Consider the following 26,644-nt stretch of genomic DNA (forward strand, 5'->3'; position numbering starts at 1 on the left):
ACATCAGTCAGGTGTCCGTATGAACAGTGAAAGAGGTTTTCCTTGCTGTAATCATTCCTCCTGTTCATACCGGCTATTAAAAGATCCCCTTATAATGTGCTTTCAGTGTAAGTGATGGAGGCCAAAATCCACAGTGTGTCCACACAGTCATTTTGTGCAAAAATGCATTTAAAAGTAGATGTGAAGCTTATATGAGGCTTCAGCAGTCTGAGTTAGTCATATCAAGTGGATATCTGACACATTTACTTACGTCTTTTTAACATCTTTGTGTTTTCCTGTTGAGCTGCGGTGGAAGTATAGTAACAAAAAGAGGGACTTTGGCACTAAAAAGACTGTAACGTTGAAAGATATCTACTTGATTTGACTCATTTGGACGCTGAAGCTTCATATTAGCTTCAGATAAACTTTTAAATACATTTTTGCACAGAAGGAGGACTGTGGATTTTGTCCCCCATCACTTACATTGTAAGTGCATTATGAAGGGATCTTCTGATGGTCAGTATGAACAGGAGGAATGATTACAGCAAGAAAAACATGTTTCAATGTTCATTTGGACTCCTGACTGTTGTTTTAAGACCCACCTGAAAAATTGTGAACCTATCCTTTAATGTTAGATGCTAAGTAGCATAATTACCATCAATGGTACACACAACACTAGCATGCTAAGCTTAGCATTTAGAGTGAAGCATGGCTGATGTGAAATTATTCTGTGTTTCTGTGTGTAAATAAGCATTACAGCCTCTTAGTGTAACCTTTCACTCTAGTTTTTCCAATAAACTGCACACAGCTGAAGTTCACTGTTAAAAAAATAATTTATTGCAGCATGGAATTTTAATTTTTAAATATTGATAGTTTTCCTATCAATAATACACATTTGCATCCACTTCAATCCGACAAGAGCATTTAACAAGACAGTAACATCTTTACAACATGACACCTGTCAGGTTTTTCTCACAGCTAGGACAGTCTGACACATTTACCTGACACACATACAATCACTGGTTCTCTCCACCACAGTTATGTTGACTCAATGAGATTTTTTTTTTTTTCACACATAAAACTTTCTTTACACACTGAACATGAACAAACACTAGTTTGGTTGAATACAGAACAGAGTTTTTAGGGATACGGTTCAGAGAATACTGAACGTACAAAACTGAAGTTGCATCCAGTAGTTTAGGAAGTGCTGCACAGTGAATCTGTACCGTCAATGGTTAAATGGACATAATTTATTTAACCTATTAAAAGTCACCTCACCTCCAAAAGCATTCGTGCTTTACAAGGAAAAACCCACCCTGACACACACAGTTGCACGCTTTACTAAAACAGTCAGTGGTAACGGTGATGTGTCACAGTTCATGTGACATCATTACGTAACGGATGTTTCCAGCAGCTACAGTTGAGTCTGACAACTGGCAACAGGTTGGGATTCGGTGTCTTTCTAGAGCGTTCAGTCATACAAGGAGGAATTAATCCTAGAAAAGGTTTAAGTACCAATTTCGACACCCACAGGAACAGGAAGAAGACAAAAGCACTGCAGCTTAATTTAAAACATAAAGGATAACGCTGGCAGTTTTCTATATTTTTCTTATTGTCAACAAATCCCATGTGCAGAGCCAAACCAACAATAAACTCATGCTACTTGCAAGTATTGTGTGTTTATCCTAAGCCGGATATACATTATATTATTCCTCTGTGCTTTAGACCTCCGTTGTTGTGCAAAAACTATTAAAAACACGTCAGTGAGCCACAACGCTGCACTGGGTGACTTGTTCCTTCGTCCGTGAAGAGAATGGTTACTTTAGTTTGTTTAGAAACAGCTCCAAAGAGTAAAAACAGCAATAAGATTGTAAACCTCAGCAGAAAGCTTCCTAGTACGGGAACACAGTTCTGTTTACAGAACTTCACTAGCTTGTTCTGCTACATAAAACAACCTCTTGACTTTGTACTTTCTGGTAATACAGAATGACGAAAAACACTTTACAACTCTTGCTGCAATCCATTGTATTCGGTACTCGAGTGGGACGGGGGTGGACAACCTCTGACACGGAAAAGTGCAATGGAAAAGTTATTCAAGTCAGAAACTTGGGCGAGATCCATCTAGCGTAGCGGCACACACAATGAGCAGAATTACCTTTTCATCAACTTTTACCTTATGTAGTGTTTGTGTAGTTGCCATTTCCATTTGTTTGATTTGTGCTTGATAGAGGTGCGAGCGTGTGGTACCGGCCTAACGACGCTGTGGTGACTGATAGTGGCCCTGAGTAGATGCTTGTGAAGTTCACAGACTTGCTATGGTGTCCATGTTTTTAAGAGCAGATGCACTGGGACACAATTAGATTGGAAGTCTGGAATACCGACTCGGAACTATCGACTCCCAACTTACAATGGATTGCAGCATCTTTTCAGGCCTTCCTCACAATGGATTGCATAAATGCATTCTGGGAAATGTAGGAAACCAATTACTGAAGTAGGGAACTCCCTCGCTCACTAATCTGTATTTAACTTGTCATGGACGCTACTTGTTTGGAGTTTTTTGAGAGCACGATATAGTGATGAACTTCACACTCAGTATTCAGACACTCAAATAAAACGGTGGAGGGTAAACACAGCACAGAATACTGTAAACAGAGAAAGAAAATTAAATTACAACACATGTATCTCAAAGTAGCAGCTGGAAAACGTTGAATATCACTGACTGATTCTGTAAAGCTACGTCGAGGGTGGATTTTTCCTTTAACATCACTGTTAGTCGTTTAGTCACGTGTCTCTAGCACGTGTCTACCTGCGCCAGGTTCAGCCTTTTGACATTAGGTTTGGTTTTACTATCTAAAATATCCTACGTACAGTATCGATCCTGTCTGCACGTACTAAGTCATGTGCAGCGGTGTTGTGTGCGCTCTCTCTCCGCCACCTCAACACAGTCCGCTCAGATGGAAATGGGGCAGGTGAGGACGCGATCCTCCAGCAGGACGCTGAGGACGAGGAACACAAAGTACAGTACGAACATGGTGAGGCCCAGCATTCGGCTCATCTTCCAGCGACAGATGGCGATGGAGATGATGACAAAGAGGAGCATGAGGAAGAGCAGCACGATGGCGCAGAACAGGCCGTTGGAGCTGACGGTCACCGGATCGCCGTTGTGTAACAGCGTGTACATGAGCCACGGGACCGGCAGACTAAAACCAGAGAAGAGAGTTAGTACAGTTCGATATCACCACAAAGAACATATTCTGTGTCCACCAGAAAACAAAGATCTCTAAGTATAACTAACATTTTCAATCCTAAAGTCAAAATCTCACCTGTTTCTTTGTGTTTTTGAACTACGAACATCTGCCTTGTCTCAGTTGTATCAGTGATTTCATCTCTTTATCTGCTAATAATACAGTTGGTGTTCCTCAGGGTTCAATTTTAGGCCCTTTACTTTTTTACTTTGTATTTGCTCCCGCTTGCTTACAAAATGTGAAAATACATTTCTTTGCTCAACTTTAACAACCCTGTTGGCCTCGCCTCTACTAACTTGTCTTGCTGACATTAAATGATGGAGGTCATAGCTAAGTTTCTGCAGCTAAACGAAAGCAAGATGCCATAAATTCTCATATAAAAGCTGGTATTCAAATAATGGCCGAGTCTCAAATACTAGCTGAGGGCCAGTCCTAACAAACAACTGATTGCTCATAAAGGCCAGGTAAAAAAAAAACAAAACAAAACATTGAGTGGGATGGAATAACCTGCAGCCTACTACAACAGCTCACATGATAAATTTAGTATAATGTCCGTTTCCACAGCACTGACTCCATCAGTACAACAGTAGAGTCATGTTATACTCACCTCTCTGCTGCTCCGAGTTTCTCTTTTTTTAACAGAAATAATGTTTTAATTCTCTGTTTAATTCCAGTTGTTTTGGCCTTTACTGTACCGCTGAACCCGTCGACAAAACTCAACACTTCCTGGTGTTTTTTCACATTAAAAAACTACTTATAAAGCTTTGAGACATTTGATGTGAAAATTCTGCAGGAAGTGTTGTTTGATGCATGACAACTTAACATCATTTGGGGGGAAAAAAGGCAAAGTGGAAATGGATGTTAAACTGACATTTATCAAGACATCAGTTCAACATGGAGGACGTTTTGAGCTGGTATTAACTGGAGACGTTGGTAATAAAAGCCTGTCTCTAATATAAGTCTGTCCCATATTAAGCCATTGCCACTTTTTTAAAAATGTACTGTTGATGTCTTTGTTTTTGGACCTCTAAACTCTGATCTCAGCCTATAAAGTTAGATTTTGAGGCACACATACACATGGTGGCTCCGTAATGCTTTCTGCAACAGAAATATATAAATAAAATCATAACGTTTTATTTTGAAAGGAAAGGTATTGCTGTCACTCACCCTATAGTGATGTCAAAGATGTTACTGCCCACTGAGCTGGACACGGCCATGTCCCCCAGACCCTTCCGGGCTACGATCACACTGGTGATGAGGTCGGGGATGGAGGTCCCGGCCGCCAGGATCGTCAGACCCATGATTTCCTCTGAGATGCCGACAGTCTCACCCACCTGTGAGCAGGTGTAAAAACAGCTGTTAGTACAAATGAGGACGTGTCGCTACCGGTTATCTAGAATCAGTCCCAGCTGTTCATATATTCAAACTGCAGCAGTTGCTGATTTTTTTACGCCACATTTTACACATTTACTACCAACTGAACTGGGAGCAAAATCAAATACAAACATGTATATAAATATTATACACAATATATAACTGAAATAAGTTGCACAACCCACATACTCATAAAGACAAAAAGAACAAATTGGTGTAAGTGTAAATTAAGGTTCAAGAAAATGATGTTCTTGTTAAATCTGGTTTGTTTTTATTAATGAAAATATTTATTAATTAATAAAAATCAGGGAAAAACATGAATTCTGGGTGAAAGTCTTATTTTAAATATACAATTTGTGACAAACACACACACTATAGTTAAACAGTTTGTTATTAATTACTTTGAAGGCGATTAGTCATTTGTGTTTGTTTATGTGAATATTGTTCTCTTGCAGCAGGAAATTCAACAACTTTGTGGGTGTGGAGGCATGAAACCCAGATGATAATCAGCTGATCATTCTTTAATGTTTCAGTGAAAATCAAAAACTATAAACAATTAAACTTTAGCATATAATACTGTATGTGGAGTGCTGGAGCTGTAGGTGAACAGAGTAGTGAGCACACCTGTATGTGATTGATAAAAGACAATAACTGCAAAAACCTAAAGCCTTAATCATTACCTCTCAACATTAACATTCACATCACACACTGGAGAAACGTGAGATCATATGATTTACTGGTCCTCGGTACGTTGAAGACGTTTACTGTTTAGTTTACTCTGATAAAACCTGCGTCTGTCTCATCTAACTTCACTGGAGGAAACATTTTCCACAGTCAGTACAAACATCAGCTTCCTGTAAACATGACGTGTGTGTGTGTGTGTGTGTGTGTGTGTGTGTGTGTGTGCGTGTGTGTGTGTGTGTGTGTGTGTGAGAAGTGTCGACCGACCTGATGAGCCCACCACACCATCAGGTAGGAGAAAACTCCGATCCACAGGATGGAGCCGATAAACGTGGCGGCAAAGTATCTCGTGGACGTCTGGAAAACACAAACAGATGTTCATACTAGTTAATATGTTGAGTCACAGAATATTATGACCTGTCATGTAAACATCTGGCTGCAGAGATTTGGATCCAGATGTATTAAACAGTTCTCGTTAGTTCACCTCGTTATTTCTATCAGTATGTGGTTTTATAACATTTTCTACATGTGTGAGCTCAGTTTTACACCACAAACAGGGTTTAAACAGTTTAAACAACAGAGACAAATTTAGTTAATTTATTATTAATTTTTGGACGTTAAGCACCTGTCTGGCAATAAATTAATAAATTAAGTGCAGTGGTCTCTGTGTACTTTTTGTCCTAAACTGAACATCTGCATGTTTGATGAGCTGCATTTTTATTTTAGCACCTGAGTTAATACATTATATTGTATTATAGTGTTGTGGAATAAGAATAACGTTGGTTCTCAAGCTTTTTCTGTCTGATGTACATCAACAGTCTGATCACATGAGCTCAGTTAGCTCTTTAATGACACTACTTCATGTTATAATCTGTTAATATGAACTTAAACTGAATGATATTTACTGTACCACTATCAATAATATAAAGGCAGATCTTGTTAGAGTATTATTTTCATAAAAGACGTTAGATATCCAGGAATTTCTGAGGTTTAGTCTCTTTGTTTCAGTAGGTTTGGTTAAGTTTGAATTCCTTCTCCTTAAGAGGTTTCAAACTGTTATTCATTACTTTTAGATCTTAATTAAGACTTTCCTGCTTGTTTTCTAGCTAGTTTTTACACTTTCAATCACAGCGTGTTCTCAAGTATGTCTTTAAAAACAATAATCAGGAGCCCAAATGAACACTGATAGTGGTTTTTCTTGCTGTAATTATTCCTCCTGTTCATACTGTGTTTTCAATGTAAGTCTCATTTTGTGCAAAAATATATTCAAACATTTATCTGATGCTGACACGAGGCTTCAGCAGTCTTGAGTTAGTCAAGTCAAGTGGATATCTGCCACTAGTTACAGTCTTTCCTCTTTGTGTTTCTCTGTTGAGGTAGACTGGAGGGAAAGTAACAAAACGAGGAATTTTGTACTAAAAAGACAAATAAATCCACTTGATTTGACTCATTCAGACCACTGAAGCTTCATATTAACTTCAGTTAGTTCAGGTCGGTATGAACTAGAGAAACCTTTGTGGATCATCTTGATAAACCAGGAGATTGTTTCTTGACACTTTGCTGTTTTTGAAATATATACGTAAATTTTAATGCTCTGAGCAACACAAAATAAATCCATTTTTACCTAAATTGTATCTGTGTGGCAGATAAACATAAAACTATTTACATGATGAGATTCTACCAAGGTGAAGTAAAATGTGTTTGGGTGAAATGACCCTTTAATGTTATGTTGAAACCACCTACTGTAGATTTACGTTAGATACTCGGCACAGTTTAACATACTAGTTAAAGCCACTGGGAATGAACCAGTTAAAGTTTCACCTGTGCTGCTCTAATTAAAGCTTGAGTTTCTATAATAGAGAAGTTTTTCATTCGGGCCTCTTTAATGACGAGGCTCTGGTTGCTATGGTTGCTATGGTGATGCTGATGACAGGTTGTTACGCACCGCGTTGCGGACGTCCGGCAGCGTGAGCCACAGCGGGAACACGATGGGCAGCAGGAAGAGATAGGTGGCCTGCTTGCGTGGAGTTTCAGGCCATTCTAAAGACAGCGGCTCATTCTCTTCCTCTTCCTCCTTTTCCTCTTCCTCCTTGTTTCCATCGCCATCGGTATCGCCTCCTTCGCTCTCGCCGGAGTCGCTGCTTTCTTCATCACCGCTCTCGTCCTCGGAGCTGCCCGCCGAGCCCTCAGACGCCCCCGTTGATGCTGCCGCCTGCAGGAAAGAGAGACGGCGTGTTTGTCTCAACGTTAACGTATTAATCCTGCAGCAATCAAGTCCTCAAGCTGCGTCAACATCTGGAGAGACAGAACATTGTTTACCCCCGCCCCTCCCCGCCCCGTGCACAAGCCTGAAAATGACTCTCACAAAATAAAACGGTTACTGCTCTTAAACTCTTCTGATTACAGTCATAAGTCTGAGTGAACACCACAAGCTGAAACCTCTCCAGACTTTTCTCCTCTGAAGGCTCCTCACAGGGGTTTACTAGTTATTTTGTTTTAACAACCTGAGGCTCTCTGGTGAACATCAACGTTCACATCCAGCTGTGGACCTTTGTTGCTTGTCGTCACTCATCTCTTTCTCTCCCCTCGTTTCCTGTCATCCTACTAATTTCACTGTCCATTAAAGGCATAAAATACCCTGAAAAGTTTAAAACTCTAAAAACAATCAGCAGAGAGTTTTGTATCTTTCCTGCAGACGTTGACTCAGACACTGAGGTGACGTCTGCTGGGAGCAGTTCAACTCTTTCCTGATGAGTGAAGACAGTTTTAGGAGCTTCATTGATCTCATCGAATGTGTTTCGCCATTTGAGGTTGTTTGTATTATTCAGTTTTGTTCTAATACTTTCTACAAGGGTGTTTATTATAGATATGATGACTAGATATACTGACAGATGAAAAACAAGGACATTTCCCTTCTTTGTGATCTGAATATCAGTTTTCTCTTCTGATTTCTATGGCGGATATTTGAAACGTCACCCAGACTGTGACTCAACCAACAAGAATTTCTACAACCATGGATGGTGTCACTACTTCACGACCACTTTGTGGAAGCTGATGTGGATCAAAATAAAGAATAAAGAACACTGTAGTCGGTGTTTAACAAATGAGAACATGAACGTCATTTCAGACAGTGGTGGAAAGTATCTAAGTACATTTACTCAAGTACTGTACTTAAATACAATTTTGAGGTACTTGTACTTTACTTGAGTATTTCCATTTGATGTTACTTTATACTTCCACTCCACATTTCAGAGGGAAATATTGTAGATGAAGATTTGACACAATGGATAATATAACAAGCTTTTAAAATACAACACATTGTTAAAGATGAAACCAGTGGTTTCCAACCTTTTTGGCTTTTGACGTCTTACAAAAAGCAGTGTGTAGTCGGGGTCACATTTCACATGTCTATGAGTTGTTAACAGCTCCACCAAATAGTGATTTTTTTCATTTCAATAAATGTTCAAATGATCCAATATTTCAGCAAAAATCAAAGATTAGAGAAAAAACTGAAAACAGTTTTGTGTATCAGAACTTTGTTTTTTCTTCTTTCCTCTCCCATTAATCATCTCACCACCCCTCAGATTTATCTGGAGACCCTTTGGAGGGGCCCCGACCCCTAGGTTGGAAACCACTGGACTAAACTAGCTAACTGTATGTAAAGTAGTGTAAACTAGCTCCACCTCCAGCAGCTACAACAGTAACATGCTGCTCTAACACTGATGCTTCACTATTAATAATCTAATGATGTCATATATAATAATATATCAGTCAGAGGGACCAAACCACTACTTTTACTGCAATACTTTAACTACATCAAGCTCATAATACTTATGTACTTTTACTGCAATACTTTAACTACATCAAGCTCATAATACTTATGTACTTTTACTGCAATACTTTAACTACATCAAGCTCATAATACTTATGTACTTTTACTGCAATACTTTAACTACATCAAGCTCATAATACTTATGTACTTTTACTGCAATACTTTAACTACATCAAGCTCATAATACTTATGTACTTTTACTGCAATACTTTAACTACATCAAGCTCATAATACTTATGTACTTTTACTGTAGTAGGATCATTCATGCAGGACTTTTTGTTGGTACTTTTACTGAAGTAAAGGATCTGAATTCTTCTTCCACCACTGATTACAGATTATGTGCTGTTTAAAATGTACACGAATACATACAAACACATTTAAATCTGTTAAAATGTTAAATCTCTTTCTGTTTCTTTGCTACTGACGTATCTTGAGGTTTTTTAACTCTGCGCTGAGTCGACGGCGTCTCGAGAGGCTGATCAGAAGGCTGAACGGCGTCTCGCTCCTGCTCGATTTTAATCAAGGAAGCAAAGATATGAGGAATCAGAGCAGCTTTCGTCACGGCAGTGACTCATGCCAAAGCATAGAATCGAGGGTTGGTGAGTAGGAGGTCTGCTTAGGAGGCAGTTTGTGACGGACAATCGATTTCTCTCTTTATGATTTCCACTTTTTTTTGTCTCCACTAAATCTACTGAAACTGTTTACTGTCATCAAACTTCACTGTAGCAGCTGCAAACATCTGTGTGACGTCATGTTGTCTACGTTTCTCATTAACAAGATTCATTTTACATTTTAGGGCTGAATGTTGTGTTATTAAAAAAAACCAAACAATAATATGAGTTAATAGCTCTCAGCAGAGATATGAATTTGCAGCTAATTCAAGCACAACATGAACTCTGCCTTCACATGTTCATCAAGTTATTTCCCATCGGTGAGGTTGTTATTAAGAAGCAGCTGCGTTCAAGTGCTTCAAAGCAAGAACAAGAGGGATACAGATGCTGCTGGGTCTTTACCTTAAGAAACGTTACTTTCACGTGTTTTACAAGAAAATAAAAGGAAAAAGAATCATATCGATCAAAACGCTTCTAAAGGTCGTTCCTTGGAAACTTGTGGATTGAAATTATCTCCAAAATCTAAACTCGTGAGGAGCTTTTGTGAGTATTTTCTCAGTTAGCGTACCTTCGACTCTTCCGGCTGAGCGGTCGTCTTCTCATCCGTCTCCTCGGGCTTCGGAGGCTGTGAGGTAGACGGCTCGACTGCAGCGCTCCCCGGTGCGGCGGCGGCGGCGGCGGCACTGGGCTGCTCAGACTTTGGCTTCTGATCTTCATCTAAAGAAAGACGAAGAACAGACAGAATCACAGACATTCATCTCTCCTCAAAACACAAACGCAGCAGACATGTAGAAGTTGAGGTCATTGTGGACAATTGAGTAAAATGTTTTAACTTAATCTAAATCCTCAAGTTTTCTTTTTAACTGAGCTGCTGTTTATTTCACACTTTTTGTCATCTGAGCGTAAACATTGATTCGTTTTAGCACAATTATTATGCTGTGTGGGCCAGTATGAAGTACCGGTGGGAGTGATTGGAGTGTTTGGAGATAAACATGCTCTACTAATGGGCACACACACACACACACACACACACACACACACACACACACAGTCCCATCTGCATGTTAATCCTCAGGCTGATTGATTCGGGCTCGTCGAGGCCTCTCCAGGCTCCCTGCAGCCCTACTTGGCTCTGCACCTCAGACTCTGAAGCACCTCATTACTCCACACTGTGACGCACAAACACACCGACGGAGAGGCTCTGCTGATTGTGGAGAACCTCCTCCTTAAACCCCAAACCGTCTCCGACGATCAGCAGACGACCAACGTCTTATGGTAGCTGTACCTCAGAATAAAAAAATCTTATAATATCATGTTATAATAAAAAAATATACCACCGAACCATCACAAAGCACGATATTCACTCCAGCATTAAGAGTGAACAGAAATACAGAGCAGAGCTGCTGTTTCACTTATGAGGCCGATAGATGCAGTATTATTATTATTATTATTATCATTATTATTATTATTATTTACCGATATGTGTGGAGAGTTGTGAAACTGTATCTCAATTTGTACATGAGGATTCAGATCTGTGGATTTGTACAGTACGAGGGCTGCAACTAACATTATTTTCTTTATCAATTAATTTTCCAGTTATTTTTTTGATGAATCATTTATAAAACATTAAAAAAAAATTAAAAAACAGTGAAAAAGGCCCTTCACAATTTCCCGAATTCTGAGTTGATGTCATCAAATGTCTTATTTTGTCCGACTAAAAGTCCAAAACTCAAAGATATTTAATTCACCATCATGTAAGATGAAGAAAAGCAGCACGTAAATGTATATTGTATACATGTATAAGAAGTTAAAAAAAACTTGATGTAAATGGCGTTTTGTTAATAAGTGAGAAATCGAGTATTTACCTTAAAGAGCTGGAAAAACAGAACTCAGTTCCACTACAGGTGCATCTCTCATTGACTGTCACCTATTGATCGTTATCTTGACATTGGTGGGCGGGATCAGTGGCAGACGGCCAATAGAGGGCGAACATGCAGCGCCTTACCGAGCTCAATAAACTACTATTAAATATTTGATCATATGATCTAGTTTTTTACTTTTTAAGCATTTTTACATTATGAAATTAACAAATGAATCTATGTTGTATTCTCTTTCCTATTGATCACCGTCCAGTCAGACAATACAAACTAATGCAACACCTCATCCTGCCTCCAACTACAACCAGTAAATGGATGATTGATGAGAGAAGACAGTTCAGTAGTCGTGCTGAGCTGTTGAACGGAGTGTGTTTGCTTTTTTGATTAAATTGTTGAGTAAATGTCTTCTATATTGCACCAAGCAAGACAACAATGCTAATGTTTTAGCATACAAACAGTACTTCATACATTTCATTCACAACAGAGCTAAGCTAACAGTTTCCACCTGCTTCCAGTCTTTGTGCTAAGCTAGGCTAACACACTTCCACGTCTGTCTTAGGAAATTGATTGATATTCTCATGTGTTTATCAAAAAGTCGGATTATTCCTTAATATTGACTGATATTGCGACTCACCTTCAGAACGGCGGTGATGTGACTTGCTCTGTAATTTGCCTGCGACCGGGACGTTCAGAGGCTTTACTTTGTTCTTGGCTGTAATTAAGAGAAGGATCGCTCGTACAACGTGAGTCTTTATTACATCAGACGAGACAGACGTCCTCCACCAGCAGCCACATCGACACGCTGTCGACCTTAAATTCACACACTGGACATTTGGTAAAAGTTTGACACTGAGTGTATCAAACGAGAGTTACTTAAAAACTAACAAACCGCCCAGATGAATGATTGAATTGAGCACAAAATGAGTTAGTTTTCTGCACCTGTGTTAAAAATGTAAACTAAATCCCTCCAGATTCTTGTGATCGATCCAATTTTTCCTCATTTAAGAGTAAAAGGTTAAATGTTTAAACTAAATCTTGGTCCCAAATGTTTTCTCACTGCCTTGAATTTGCATTTCTGTGTTTGGAAATTGTTAAATTAGCACCAGAATAAAGAATAACTATCTTTAAATATAAACTATTCCTACTTCATAAAGGTTTGTGTCAAAAGTTTTACTACGTTTTTACCTGCTTTAGTGCTACAACATACAAAAATGCATGTTGTTATTAATCAGAGTGAAAGGAAATTGAAAGATATCATGTAAGAAGCACTTGAGCGGTTCAAGAAAATTTGTGCCATCTGTCAATTTTCTCTGAGGTATGAATGAATTTTCAAGCGGAATAAAGTCTTGTGTACATGACATATTATTTATTATATATGTATAATTTTAAATGTAGTATGCTGTATGGACTCTCATGTAGAGTGTTTTGTGCTTTTCAACGTTCAATTTTTAAAAGCACAAAAAAACTGTGTTTAAAAAAAAAAAAGAAATTTAAAATACATGTTATACAATACTTAATCTGAATAATGTTGGATAATAAAATATATAACTAAAACAAACTCAATGCAAAATCAACATGAAACAAGAAAAAATAGAGTTTTAGGATAAACATATGAAAATGTTTTTGCTTGAGGCCTGTTGTTCATGTACTCCTTCTATTTGTTCTTCTAGTTTTTGCTTTTTAAATATTATTGTTATGTTGTTAGCGGATGTTTTAACGTCTGTTTTATTGTACTGAAGACTTCAACAACATAAGATGCACTCATGAATCATTTTTCCAGACTCATTTTGAAGCCTCATTAACAGCCAAATCCTCCTGGAAACCTTTTTTTTTTTTTTTTTACCAGAACCAAAGAGGAGAATCTTATGATTATTATCCAAAGTTCTGCAAACAGCCAGTGTGTGAAGGTCAGTGATCCTCACAGTAACACCGAAAAAACACGACACAACGGCACAGAAACAACCGGATGCAAACACAGAAACATGCGACCATCGAAAATCAGTAAATCAAAACATTTCCGAGACAGAAGCGGGTCAAACTCAGCACAACAGACACGAAACAAACACTAAAGCTCACCTTTCCTCTGCAGTGACCCTTCCCCTCTGACATCTCCGTTAAAGGACGTCTCTGACAGAAACACACAGCGGCATTAAAACCCAACGTCATCGTCCAACTCCAGTCATGTGACATATAAGCATCAAATATACGCAGAAATACACGCACATGAATTACGATCACAAGAGGACACGACAAGAAACACGACAGCGAGGCGACGTCTTGTTACCTTGCCTGGATTTCCTCGGGCCGGGGGTTTTGAGAGCCCCTCTAAATGCTGACTCTATACATGGAAACCACAGCAATGAGTTTTATTTCTGGTCCATCTGACTTTTATTGAATTTTTATATTATTGCACAACATTTGCAGTCCAGTCTGTCTTAAAACAACAGTCAGGAGCCCAAATGAACACTGAAACCTATTTTTCTTGCTGTAATCATTCCTCCTGTTCATACTGACCATTAGAAGATCCCTTCATAATGCACTTACAATGTAAGTGACGGGGGATAAAATCCACAGTCCTCCTTCTGTGCAAAAATGTATTTAAAAGTTTATCTGAAGCTAATATGAAGCTTCAGTCGTCCAAATGAGTCAAATCCAGCAGCAGTCACACGTTATTTCTCGTCTTCAGGTTAGGCTAACTCATTGTTGCTAACTTTGGAGCTAACCCCCTTCACTTTTCCAGCACTTGGGGAAACAACAGACGTGACTTTTTAGCATTTATTAACTGACACACTGTAGTCTGTACTGTACAGTTACTGCCAGACTGACAACTTACCGCTAACCTTTTCCTCTGCTCCGCTCGCATCCACCGTCACTTTCCTGCCGCTCACTCTTTCCCCACTCGCTACGCAAACATATTACGCAATGACGTATTCCTTAACGGTTACGCTACCAACAGTTTCCTAGGCAACGACACAGAGGTTGACTCACGTACCGGAGCAGCGCTGCACAGAGACTCCCAAACGCTATTGATTTCCAAATGATTGGATATTTGGCGTTATATTTGGCCTTAAAAAATATTTTTTTTGGCCTGGCAGGAGTTCTCGTTGTTATAAATATAGGAGAAACACTGATTCAGTAAACGCTCAGTAAACGTTGAGCACAGTTAGACCCAGCAGTCTCCATTAGGTTGGGCGAGTTCAAAGTTGTGAAAACAACGGGGGTGTTTTGAATACACCCCCCTGTTTTTACAGGTAATTTGTTAGTCTGTCCCTCCCGCTGCAGGAAATAATGGATTATTCCTGGAATGCTGTTGATCATGGATGTATTATATGAGCTGGATACCGGACTAAAAATGGCGCCCATTCAGTTCTACAAGAATTACTTGCCTGGCGCCATGGATGTATTAGAAGAGCTCTTATTAACACATCCATGCCGTTGATGTAGCACTTTCCTTCATATGAAAGTAACACTGCGATTATTCGACCAATGAGAATTTGGTCGGATGAGAGCTTATCGACCAACTAATCGACCAGTCGACTGGGAGACTACAGCCCCAGTAAAAAACAATGAAAACTTCCATCACAGTTTCCTAGAACACAAAGTAACGTCATCAAATATCTTGTTCTGTCTGACCAAAATCCCAAAATATTCAATTTATTATAACGTAAGACAAGTAAAAGCAGCAAGTTTTACACATTTGATAAACTGGAACTCTCTATGTTTGGCATTTCTGCTTGAAAAATTACCAAGTATCAAAATATTTACAGATTCCTTTTCTGTTGATTGACTAAGTGATTAATCGTTACGTCTGTAGTTCTAAGCAGACGTTTCTAAGTGTTTATTAATGTACAGTGTTTGTCAGCAATTAGAGCTTCTCTTATTGACCTAGACATTTTATATTATTACAACTGTGTTTTACTATATTGTGTCATTATCTGTTTATACACCAGTGTACACTTATTATAATAATTATTATTATTAGTAGTAATGCATTACAAGGGACATGACTAAGAGCTGGTCTTTAACAATGTTTAATTTTAGTTGGAGCTTTGCTTTAAGGCCGGAGATAAAGAAAACGCTTACATTTAATTAAATCAAATAAAAGAAAAGATGACACTGGACTGAACTGCTTTCTAAAGTAAGACTGGAGTTTTACATTATTGTTCTGATAAAGACGCTGAAAACTAAAACCAGAACCAATCAACAGGAACCAGAAGTGGACAAAGTCCTCATGCTCATGTCTCTCACTCACTGAGCACTTTATTATCTGCTTCTCCACACCTACATGTATGTGTTTGAATAATAAACATCTTTAAAGTTTGAAACCTCCTCAGGTTCATGTTAAAAGACGGCGATGGCGTGCTGTACAGTCCAGCTGCACGGAGTCAGTGTCAGCTCCGGTCCCACCGCTCCACCGGTTCCTCAGAGATAAAGAGCTTGGTCTGCTAACACGCTGGCTCTTATCCAGCTTTTATTAGCCTGTATTGAAAAGCTGATTAAGGATCAGTGGTGGCCGAGCGCTGCGAGAGCGAGGAACACGACCTGCGGAGTTCAAGGACGGGCTGAAGGTCGCTGTGGTTCATCATGGAGGGACAGAGCTGAGTCACCACCAGCAGCACAGTGTGAACTATTAGATCCAAGTCAAGATGTCCGCAAAGACTGGGAGAGTTATGAAATTAAACTATGCGTTTATATTGTTACGTAACTATGTAAAGTCTCAAAATGTTCTGTAAAAGTGAAGATTAATTTGTTTTGTAAGAAATATCATAAGGATAAGAAGTTTGCTTTTCATGAATGATTTAGCTGCTTATTCTTAATTTTAGGGGCAAGTGATCATATTTAAGGACATTTATATTGTATAATTATATATAATAGTAAACCTGAGTTCAGATCATTATATAGAATTACATCTCTCTCCTCGTTTCCTGTCATCTCTCAACTGTCGCTGCATAATAAAAGGCATAAAATCACTAAAAAAAACATTGAACTTTACCTTTCAGACAACACAATTTTTCAGGGAAATGTTTCAGAAAACAACTGTTGCTGACATGCTGTTGTGTTTACTATAACGTCAACTTTTCTGCTGATTTGTTTTCTGAAATGTTGTGTTTTAAACCTCAGAGCCTTAAAAAAAGTTTTATCTTTCACGTGTGGCTGACAACTTGAAGGACAAAAACTTTCATCTCTGCTGGTTTGTCTCCTCATTTTAAACGTCACAATTATAAATTCCACCGTCATTTTTCCACAAATGCCTCTTAAATTACATCCATAATAATCTGCCATCAGGATGCAGATGTTAACTTGTGATGGTCGTTACCTTCTCCCAGAGGGTCCAGCGTGTGGATCATCAGCTGGAAGATGGTGCTCCTCAGCGAGGTGTTGTGAAGAGAAGCCGAGCTGCCACCTCGCTGCAGGACGGGACGCACCTGCAGACCAGCACACAGGTAGTCAGAAACCGAACAGCAGCAACAACCTTCAGGTAAAATAAAGTTAAACCGATGCAGATCTTTGAGGGCCAATAGCGACACCAATATTTTCGTGTGAAGAGCTGATATTTTCAGCTACAACATACTTTAATATTTGACAGTTAAATGCTCAAAACCTACAAAGACTCAGTGTTTTCCTCCACTAAAAATCTTCTAAAATCACATTTTAAACAATTTGCAATCTGTAATTTTCATGATCAATGCTAGCTATAATAGAAATGACCAATTTCATTACTAAAAAAGTAGAAAAGTAAATAATGGACTGTTTGCTAAACCATTTCCCTAAACAGCAACTGTCTAATCATAGCTTAACAACCATAACTAAGTTTAGATTTCTCTACATGTTGAAGTGAGGAGCATGAAGTAAGAGTGACACTCTGCATTTAAAGAGTTCGGAGGGTTGTGTCTTTTTATTGAACCTCTCCAAAACCAAAAAATGCAAAAAAACAAAAAACACAGAGTGGATTTAACAGTGTGTTTGACTGTTCTGACGTAAGTTGAAATTGTTAGCATGTCCAGCTAACTAGCTTACTTCCTACAGTAGTAAGCTAGTGTGGAGTTAACATTAATTATCTGTTAGCTCCTAGTGGAGTTATTCAGTTGGTTACAATCTTCTGCCACTAAATCCTACAGACTGCACTTATGTAAAAACATAATGTGTGAAAAGAGGAACAAGTGTGTAAGCTAAACAGCCAAATGGTCATTTAAAAATAAAATAACATAACATAACATTTTTTCCTTATCATACTTATAACTAACTAGCTCTACACTGCAATACAAGAACAATGTTGTTTCTTTATTTCCATGTCATAGTTTATCAAATAGTAAAGATGCAGATTATTTTTGCCTTGCACCTGTTAGCTTTAGCCTCAGTCTTTTAGCATGTATGTAGCCATCAGGTGCATATTTAAGACTTCTACAATATTATTGATTTATTAAGTGTTAGCTGATAAAAATCTGCCTGCTACAGTTGTCATTTCAGTTGGCAAAAATCACCTGTTGCTGGCTAGAAATGAAAAATGTGCTTTTGTCAATGTTAGTATGAAATCAAGGTTGCAATTTTTCAAAAATTACTACAATTTTATCATTATTTACTGCATATGTGCCAACAGACATAGCAGCAGTAACTACACACGGCACGACTTAAAAACTGTAAATTACACACTGTTTCTAGGTCTGGTTTAATTTCTCACCAAAATTACAGCGCAAAAAAACAAAAAACATACAATGTTTAAGAGTTTTTAAAGTTAATTTAGCACATTTAACTGTGTACCAGACGTTATCAGGCCTTGAACACAATAACTGCAGAAACTGATGACTTTTCTACCTGCAGTCAAGCTGATAAAACTCCTCTGTACAAACACACAGGTGGAAGAATTATACAAGAAGAATTAAAAAAGGGAGTCAGGAAAGAACCTTGAGTCTTGTTTTGTCTTCTTGTGAGTCTGGCTGCTCCGGTTCTGGTTTGGATTTATCTTCAGTTTTCGGTGCAGGAGGAGCAGCGGGAGCAGCAGAGGGAGCAGCGGGAGGAGGAGGAGGAGGTGCAGCTTCACTCTCCTGTAAAATCAGTGACAACTTCATTAGTATGTCAGTAGTTACACATATACAAACATCTGAATGCTTGTATACGTCACAGTTTTGTTCCCAAGCATAAACAAAAGAAACTCATTAAAATGTCATCTGTATTAAACTAAATTGCATAATGGCATAATTTACAATTTCCTGATTGTAGTCTGGTAGGACCACAGATGAATTAGCATTAGCCAGACGTCATTTCAAGTAGACTTTTTGGAAATTACTCCTGAATGACGCAAAAGAATATACAATATATATATTTTTACTGAAAGAAAGAAGAGTTAACTGAAATCTCGTTGTCAAAACGAGAAGTGAACTGAGTCAGTGGTTGAAATAAAAATCAAATGACTTGTCATCTCATGATGTGATGAGATGCAGGTGCAGAATGATGAATTCAGGACTCTTTCATCCCTGAACTGTAATCTTTAACTGCTTCAAACAAAGTCTCACTGCTGTCTCATCTTCAATTATGTGTTGAAATATAAAAAAGTAGATCAAACTGAAAACTGGCCTCCATTTTTTTTTGACCGGACATTAAAAAAAAATGACCATGACTCAATCTAAGACATCTGGTTGAATCATATCTGCTAATGTAATCGGTGAGGAGGACAGAGGGTGACGAAGAAATCAAAAGACTCTGGTAGACGGTGTAAAGATTTCACCTCCTGATTTAGGTTAATATATTCTAGCTGCAGTGTTTTGTACTTGTGAATGTGTAACTGTGTTCCTGGGTAGACCGGACAAAAGACTATTAGGGTAATCCAATCTAGTTAACACTGTAGCATGTATGAGTTTATCGCTATCAGCTAAGTAATGTATGTCACACCTTCAGGCTTATTAGCTGATCTTGAGGCTAGTTTTACGACCTTCGTTATATCAGCTGCTGTTATTTCAGCTGATGTTGTGTTTCGTGGTTTGTGCTGCTAAATAAAGTTGCAAATTACCACACAGCAAACCCAGAGCAACCTTCCAGTAAACAGTATACAGAGAGGGGTTTAATCAGGGCCCAGCAGCTCATTTTTGTCGCATGGACCCCTTGCAGGTTAATCCGGCCATGGCTTTAAGAAGATCTTGGTTTCACTCGATCACTTGCCTTTGGAAACCTGCGTCTGTTGCTGATTTGTCTGTGTGAACAGACCAGGTTGTCTTTTATAAAACTGTTACAGATGCTTATGTGCAGGCTGGCTTTGTATTTTTAGTGTAAGTGATGCATTCAACGTGTTTTTAAGGCGACCTGGTCCAGCAAGCATTAATTTTGGAGTCACGTTTCTGTCTATCTGGTGAATATAAATCCAGTATTCACTCCCATAAGCTCTGTTATTGATCTCCACCAGCTCCTGAGAGAAATAATCTTTAAGCTGCTAAATGCTAATGTTCACTAGCTAGTTGCCAAGTTTGTCTGCCGTTTGGTGCTACGCACGTAGTGCAGCAGGCTGAAAAACGATGCTATAAAAACTGTGATAGTGAAGCAAAACAGTAAAACTTTGAGCCATAAAACCAAATAATGTGCTGGAAGATGCTAAAAAGCTCTGTCTCTCTCTACCAGCAACTCTGTTCACATAACACAGTCATTTAATGAGTTGTTAATATAAAATATTGATTGGCGTGGCTTTAAGTGACTATTAGTGACTTTTTTACATAACAACAATTTATCTAATGGCAGTGTGTAATGTGTTGGTCGTGGCTCATAGTGATGAACCTACAGAATGACCCCTCGGCTTTACGGAGCTTTATAGTGAGTTTCAGCTCGTTGTTTATCTGTCCGGCTGCAACTTTACAGTTTTGGTTCACTCTCAACGCTCTCATAGTGTCGTTTTCGGCCGCAGCAGGCAGCGAAAAAGCTGTAAAAAGCCACTGTACACTACCTGCTCAGCACCAAACAGCGAACAGACACAGTTAGCTGTAGACTAGCTGGTGAACATAGTGGAGCATTTAGCAGCTAAAGAGCCAGATATTTCCCTCAGGAGTTGGTGGAGAACAAAAACAGAGCTAAAAGAGAGTGAATATTGGACTCACATTCACCAGATGGACAGAAACTCGACTCCAGATGAATGATAATGTTGCTCCGTAACTGCTGGATGTGGAAATAAGCAACTGTTTGCTAACAAGTTCAACATATCAACATAAAAGGCGATGATATAGTCAGTTAATGCAGCTTTAAAGTTTTTATTTTTTCATATTAATTTTTGTATTTCAGTAACATGTTTATAATTATAAAGTGTTTGGAGAGAGGAGGACTATCTATAGATGACCTCTCATGATTTTTCTTTAAGTCAAAATTCTGAAAACAAAAAAATTGTGAATGCAACAAGTTCTCTGAAATTACTACAAGGTGCCACTTAAAAACACATCTGTTTATATGGGTGGTCCCATTGACTTTGTGTCCTGTGTGTATTATTCAACAGGTATCCACAGGTCAAAGCGATAAGATTAAAAATACTGGTTAAAAAAAAACTGAAAAAAGTGTTTAATCGTGCAACATTGATATAAATAGATAATAAAATATGGATAAAACGTATATAACGGAATTTGTATCAGAGGATATTTTGAGTTCCAGTAATTATGAAGCATTAATGTGGCATCATGCCTCGTTACACTCAGTGTTATGACTGAAGGAGCACATGCAAACTGCAGACGTGCTTCAGGCTAATTGAAGAATGAGCCGGAGATACTTGAAATACTGAAACACAGCTCTGCATGTTAATTAGACTCAGACATTTACTGCTGTCCGTCAGCTGCAGAATCATGATTGCATGTCTGCTGGCGATCTGCACAATAACCCTTTTATATATATGTAAAAACAACATTTATTTTCTTATAAATGAAGTGGAGACTCTTCATACTGGTATTTCAGGACTGTGGCGGAGACAGAGTGACATTTCCATCACTTCATCACTGTCACGCTGTCTGTGACACCTGGAGTCCTTTCTGTTCGGCATCATCAAAGGATTTTACACAAATACATGCTGTCACCTGCTCAGACGGACAAATCACTGTCCCCCCCCCCCTCTTTCACTGTATCTGAGCAGGCAGCAGTCCCAACTGTGAGGAGATGAAAGGACAGAAAATATACTGTGTGTAGATAGAAGAGAAGTCGTCCGGTAACAACTGATCTGCAGAGAAACGTCTGTTCTGTCTGCAAACAGCTGATGTTACGACGACATGAGAGTTAAATCAACACTTCTGCTCATTGTAAACTGAGGCTGGGGGATAATTCAGTATTTTCAAGGCTGCAACCACTGACTGTTTTCATTTTTGATTAGTCTTGAATAATCATTTCGTTGATAAAATGTCAGAAAATAGATCACAGTTTCACAGAGTCTAAGGCGACGTCATCAAATGTCTTGTTTTGTCCGACCAACAATCCAAAACCCAAAAGATATTCAGTTAACAGTAATATGAAAATAGAGAAAATCTAAAAATCTCACACTGGAGAAGCTGGAACTAAGAAATATTTGCTGACAAATCATTTCTTTGATTAATTTATTTAATCTCCCAATTATTTTCTAGATAAATCTATTAGTTGTTTAAGTCTATAATGGTGAAAAATGCTGATGACAATATACTAAAGTCCACAAGGTGACGTCTTCAGATTTTGTACAATCAACAGTACAAAACACAAGTCAAAGACAAACAGCATTGAGAAGCTGGAACCAGAGAAACGTTTGGTATTTCAGCTTGAAAACCTACTTTAACTATTCATTTACTTTGAATTGACCATCAACTATTTGATTATATTAATATTCGATCAAACTATAAGATATTAATTGAAAAAAAAGATACTTTTTTTATATGTAAGGGTTTTTTTTTTTTGCTCCTGTTGTATTGCAGAGCAGCAGAAAATTATCTATTGCACAGAGCTTCAATCAAAAAATGTAATTATTTGACTTTTCTAATAATTTTCTTTATTGTAATGTATATTGATACCATAAAATTTTACCCTGACACCACAGAGCCAATTAAATAAGTTCATCTACAATTATTATAATAATAAATCTGTAAAATCAGAATATCTTTGGGTTTTGGACTGAAGTATGAAGACGTCACCTTTGATAGTCATTTGTCGCCGTTTTCTGATATAATTTCAGCTTCAGGCAACAAATGTCACTGTAAAATCGAAACCATCATCACTTGAGAATCTGCTGTGTGGTGCTGATGTGATCCGATGTTGCAAATCAGTGAAGCTGCCAGTTTGTGGCTGTCATCGGTTGTTTGGAGATGCTAATGTTGAACGGAAGAGCTGATGTGACCCCGAGGCGGCAGTTTACATCTATATTTAACCATAAATTTAACTTTGATGGACACAGACTGATAGAAACACTGGCAGTAATGTTTTCTACCAACACTCATGATCTTCTCTCTTTCTGACTGACCTTCTCCGGCTCCTCGGCGGTCCACACTTTGACGATGTTCACGTGCTTGTTGAGCTGCGTCTTGACCACCTGCTCGATCTGACTGTTGAACTTCATGAAGCTCACGTAGCTGATGTAGCCCATCACCAGCAGGATGCTCTCCCACCACAGGATCATGTTGTCCAGGAAGAAGATGATGAGCATGATGAGGTCCAGGATGTAGAAGGTCACGTCCCGGAAGAGCGGCCACCAGGTCAGGTGCAGCATCTCCCGGGAAAAGATGGCGCACATGCCGATCACAAAAAGGATGTTGAAGACGGCCGAGCCCACGATGGTGCCGATGCCCACGTTGCTGTGGGAGATGAAGACGCCGATCAGGGAGGTGAAGAGCTCCGGAGCCGAGCCTCCGGCCGCCATGAAGGTGGCCCCGGCCACGTCGTCAGAGATCTGCAGCTTGTTGGTGATGACCTCCAGCGCGGGAACAAAGAACTCATCGCAGACGATGGCCAAGGCGACAAACATGTAGGTCATGCCTATGATGTGCAGGGCCACCCAGCCTTGCCGTCGCTGCTCCACCGAGAAGAGGTCCTCTGGGTACTCGCCCTTCCTGTGGGGGGGCTGGAAAGGGGGACGTGAGGGAGCTGTGGTGGTCGGCGGCGGTTGAGTCGGAGGAGGTTTGGGAGGTTGAGGATCCACATAGACACACTGTTCGATATCTGTCCTGTTGACGATTATTACCAGAGGAGGTTTGGTGGTCTCAGGTGAGACGACCTCCTCCTGCGTCTCATTGGGTGCCATCACCTCCCGAATGTTGACCTCCACAACATCATCGCCGCCCTCCTCTTCTCTGAAAACGTCATCCGTCTGGGCGGAGGCTCGCGGCTGTGACAGCCTGGCCTTCAGAGTCAGCGTGTAGACGAAACACAGCAGCACACCTGAGATGAAGAAGAGGACGCGACTGCGCTTGAGTCTCCTCCTCGGAGGCGAGTGCACGTTCATTGCCCTCGTGTGTCTCGACTCCAGGAACAGGAAGTTATGTCAGATGCATTGCTATTCCTTGATAGTTCCAGCACCGTTGTGTGGCGAGAAGATGCCGCTGACAGAGAAGAGACACACACATGCGAGCGTAGTGTGTTTCATCTTTTACAGCGGAGCGGCTTCAACCTGTGGAAGGACTGAGAGCAGAAAACACACACACACAGCTGAAAATCACACCATCATGAACGTGTGTGTGTGTATTAAAGATCCCTTCTGCTTGCATAGTTGCAGAGGCAGATCTGCTGATGTGTGTGTGTGTGTGTGTGTGTGTGTGTTGGGGGGGGGGGGGGTTATGGGGGATGCAGACAACCACCTGTTACTATGGCTACATAATCACACTGGCTTTGGCTTGTCACAAAACAGGAGTCCGTTTAAGACACGTTCAACATGTTTAAACGATCAGAAAAACAAAAACAGACTTGAGCGTCAAAATGAAACAATCAATGTTTAATTTATTGATGATTATATAATTAGCGCTGTTACACAGAGTGAGCGCGCGCGCACGGGAAAGGACGTGATGAAATGCGCGCGTGCAGTAAACGAACGTTAATGAAACATTAATTAACCCAACCAGCAGTGCATTAACATGTGTATGTTAATAAAAACGCGTGAATGTAGGACTGAAAAGGGCGTGTTGAGGTTTAATTGTGGAGTAATTGAGCCTCAGCGCGGATTAATAACGCAAGGTCGACACAAACCTTTCATCTATATTCCTCCACGATCTAAAAAATAAATAAATAAATAACGACAGAAAGATATTAAAATGCAGCTGTGTGCGGTGAGTGCTGGTGCGGGTCTTACCTGTACCGCCGGCTGCTCGGCTCCTCGCCGCTGCGGACCGTCCCTCCAGCTGTGCGTAACGGACGCAGAGATGCTGACTCCGGTTTTTGGGGAGCTACAAGGGCGCACCGCATGTCAGGGCTTGAACGAGGCTCAGCATAATGCTACTAAGAGGATTAGGAGCCAAACACCTCTCACCTTCCCTTTCAGACATAACGCTGTATCAATACACCAACATTCAAACTGTTCTTGCTGTTCGCAGCTTCCAGTTTGAGGTGAAACTGCTCCGCTGCTCCTACAGCCCGATGGATGCAGAATAATTAGCTGGTCGCAGGCTGACAGGAGGAGTTTGGTCGTTATTTTTTGGGTGTGGCAAGGTGTGGCCTCGTTTTAGGAATTGTTTTTTTTTTATTCTCCCCAAACAGAGAAATGTAATTGAATAAAACTGGAATATGAATATTTTATAATGACATAACTAGAGGTGGAAGAAGTATTGAGTTCTTTTACTTAAAGATCCCATCCAGACATGTATTAAGACATAAAAAAAATACTCTATAATGTGTTTCTACATGTTTTTTTTCCATAATTCCCACTTTAAAATCCTTAAAATGGCATCAACTCCCTCATTAAAAAAATCCAGAATCTATGAACATGCAAATATTTTTCATTTAAACTTTTAAATGTCTCCTATACTTCACTGTCAAGTCCTCAGTGTTTCTCAGTGTTTGTGAACTGGAGGCTTCAAGTTTCCGCATCACACTTGTATAAGTTGAATATTGGATCAATTAGCCCCCAAACTAGTTGTAATGTCACAGATCCTGTTCATAGGCCTAAAAATCAGGTTTTTAATGAGCAAAGAGAAACTTTCCACTTTCAGCAGATCAATGTGAGAACAACCTTCTAGTGTCAAACTCTGCACAGTGAAGCTCAAATGTAACGTTATATTTTTGGGCGGAGGGGACTCATCCCACAGCATTAAAATACTCCATTACAAGTAAAAGTCTTGCATTTAAAATGTATATATATATATATATATATATATATATATATATATAAAATAAAAGTCAAAATTAGTCCCAAAATGTACTTAAAGTATTAAAAGTACTTACTCATTGTAAGTATTTTGCTTGCTTAGTGTCCCAACAGTGTTTTATTTATTATATATACTGTATATAGATATACAGTGCCTGTAAAAAGTATTCATCACTCCTGGAATTTGTCATATTTTGTTGTCTTAAAACATTGAATAAAAGGGGATTTAATGTGGATTTTTCTCTACAAATTGATCTCAATTAATTACAAATATAAAAAAATAAAACATAATCTGTTTAACATGTAAAAAACTGATCTGAAAAGTAACTAATAGCTGTGAAATAAATGTAGTGGAGTAAAAAATACAATATTTTCTTCTGAAACGCAGTAGAGTGGAAGTGGAAATATTCAAGTAAACTAAATGTACCTCAACTGTACTTAAAGGACACAATTTCTAAGTGTCTCGCTGTAATCATTCCTGACTGTTGTTTTAAGACAGACTTGAAAAATTGTGAACCTGTACTTCAATATGGAGTCACAGCTGTTTTCACTTCTGGCTGATTAGACTTTTGATCAGAGTATGTTCGTCTAAATTATGAGTAACATGAGGTCACTGAAATGTCTTAATAAGGATAATAAAGGTTTAAGTTTTCCCAACCTGACAGGAAAGTGAAGACTGCATCAGTCTGCACACGACCACACACACAAGGTTTAACCAGACAAAGTGAAAACACTTGTGTTGATGTCCTGAAGCCTGTAGGAGACGTTATCACAGCAAAATA

At 39.1% G+C, this 26,644-nt stretch overlaps 1 protein-coding gene across 2 annotated transcripts; it reads right to left on the bottom strand.

Annotated features, from left to right (window-relative positions):
• Positions 1-2,079: 2,079 nt before the first annotated feature.
• On the bottom strand, positions 2,080-25,214 carry LOC137200634 (sodium/potassium/calcium exchanger 1-like). 2 transcript variants are annotated; one of them, XM_067615418.1, is made up of 12 exons: positions 24,852-25,214; positions 23,034-24,187; positions 18,502-18,642; positions 16,917-17,025; positions 13,884-13,937; positions 13,676-13,726; positions 12,234-12,311; positions 10,291-10,439; positions 7,225-7,491; positions 5,547-5,636; positions 4,392-4,558; positions 2,080-3,179 (listed from the first exon to the last, which is right to left on the bottom strand). In XM_067615418.1, exons 2-12 carry the CDS (start codon positions 24,009-24,011, stop codon positions 2,930-2,932), a joined length of 2,334 nt encoding a protein of 777 aa, XP_067471519.1. In that variant the 5' UTR covers positions 24,012-24,187; positions 24,852-25,214; the 3' UTR covers positions 2,080-2,929. The 2 variants fall into 2 exon arrangements, with proteins under 2 accessions (XP_067471519.1, XP_067471497.1); XM_067615396.1 differs by lacking the exons at positions 12,234-12,311; positions 13,676-13,726; positions 13,884-13,937 and having other exon boundaries at positions 24,852-25,213.
• Positions 25,215-26,644: the final 1,430 nt, after the last annotated feature.

Source organism: Thunnus thynnus, chromosome 1 (genome assembly GCF_963924715.1).
Source record: "Thunnus thynnus chromosome 1, fThuThy2.1, whole genome shotgun sequence".
NCBI classification, from domain to species: domain Eukaryota; kingdom Metazoa; phylum Chordata; class Actinopteri; order Scombriformes; family Scombridae; genus Thunnus; species Thunnus thynnus.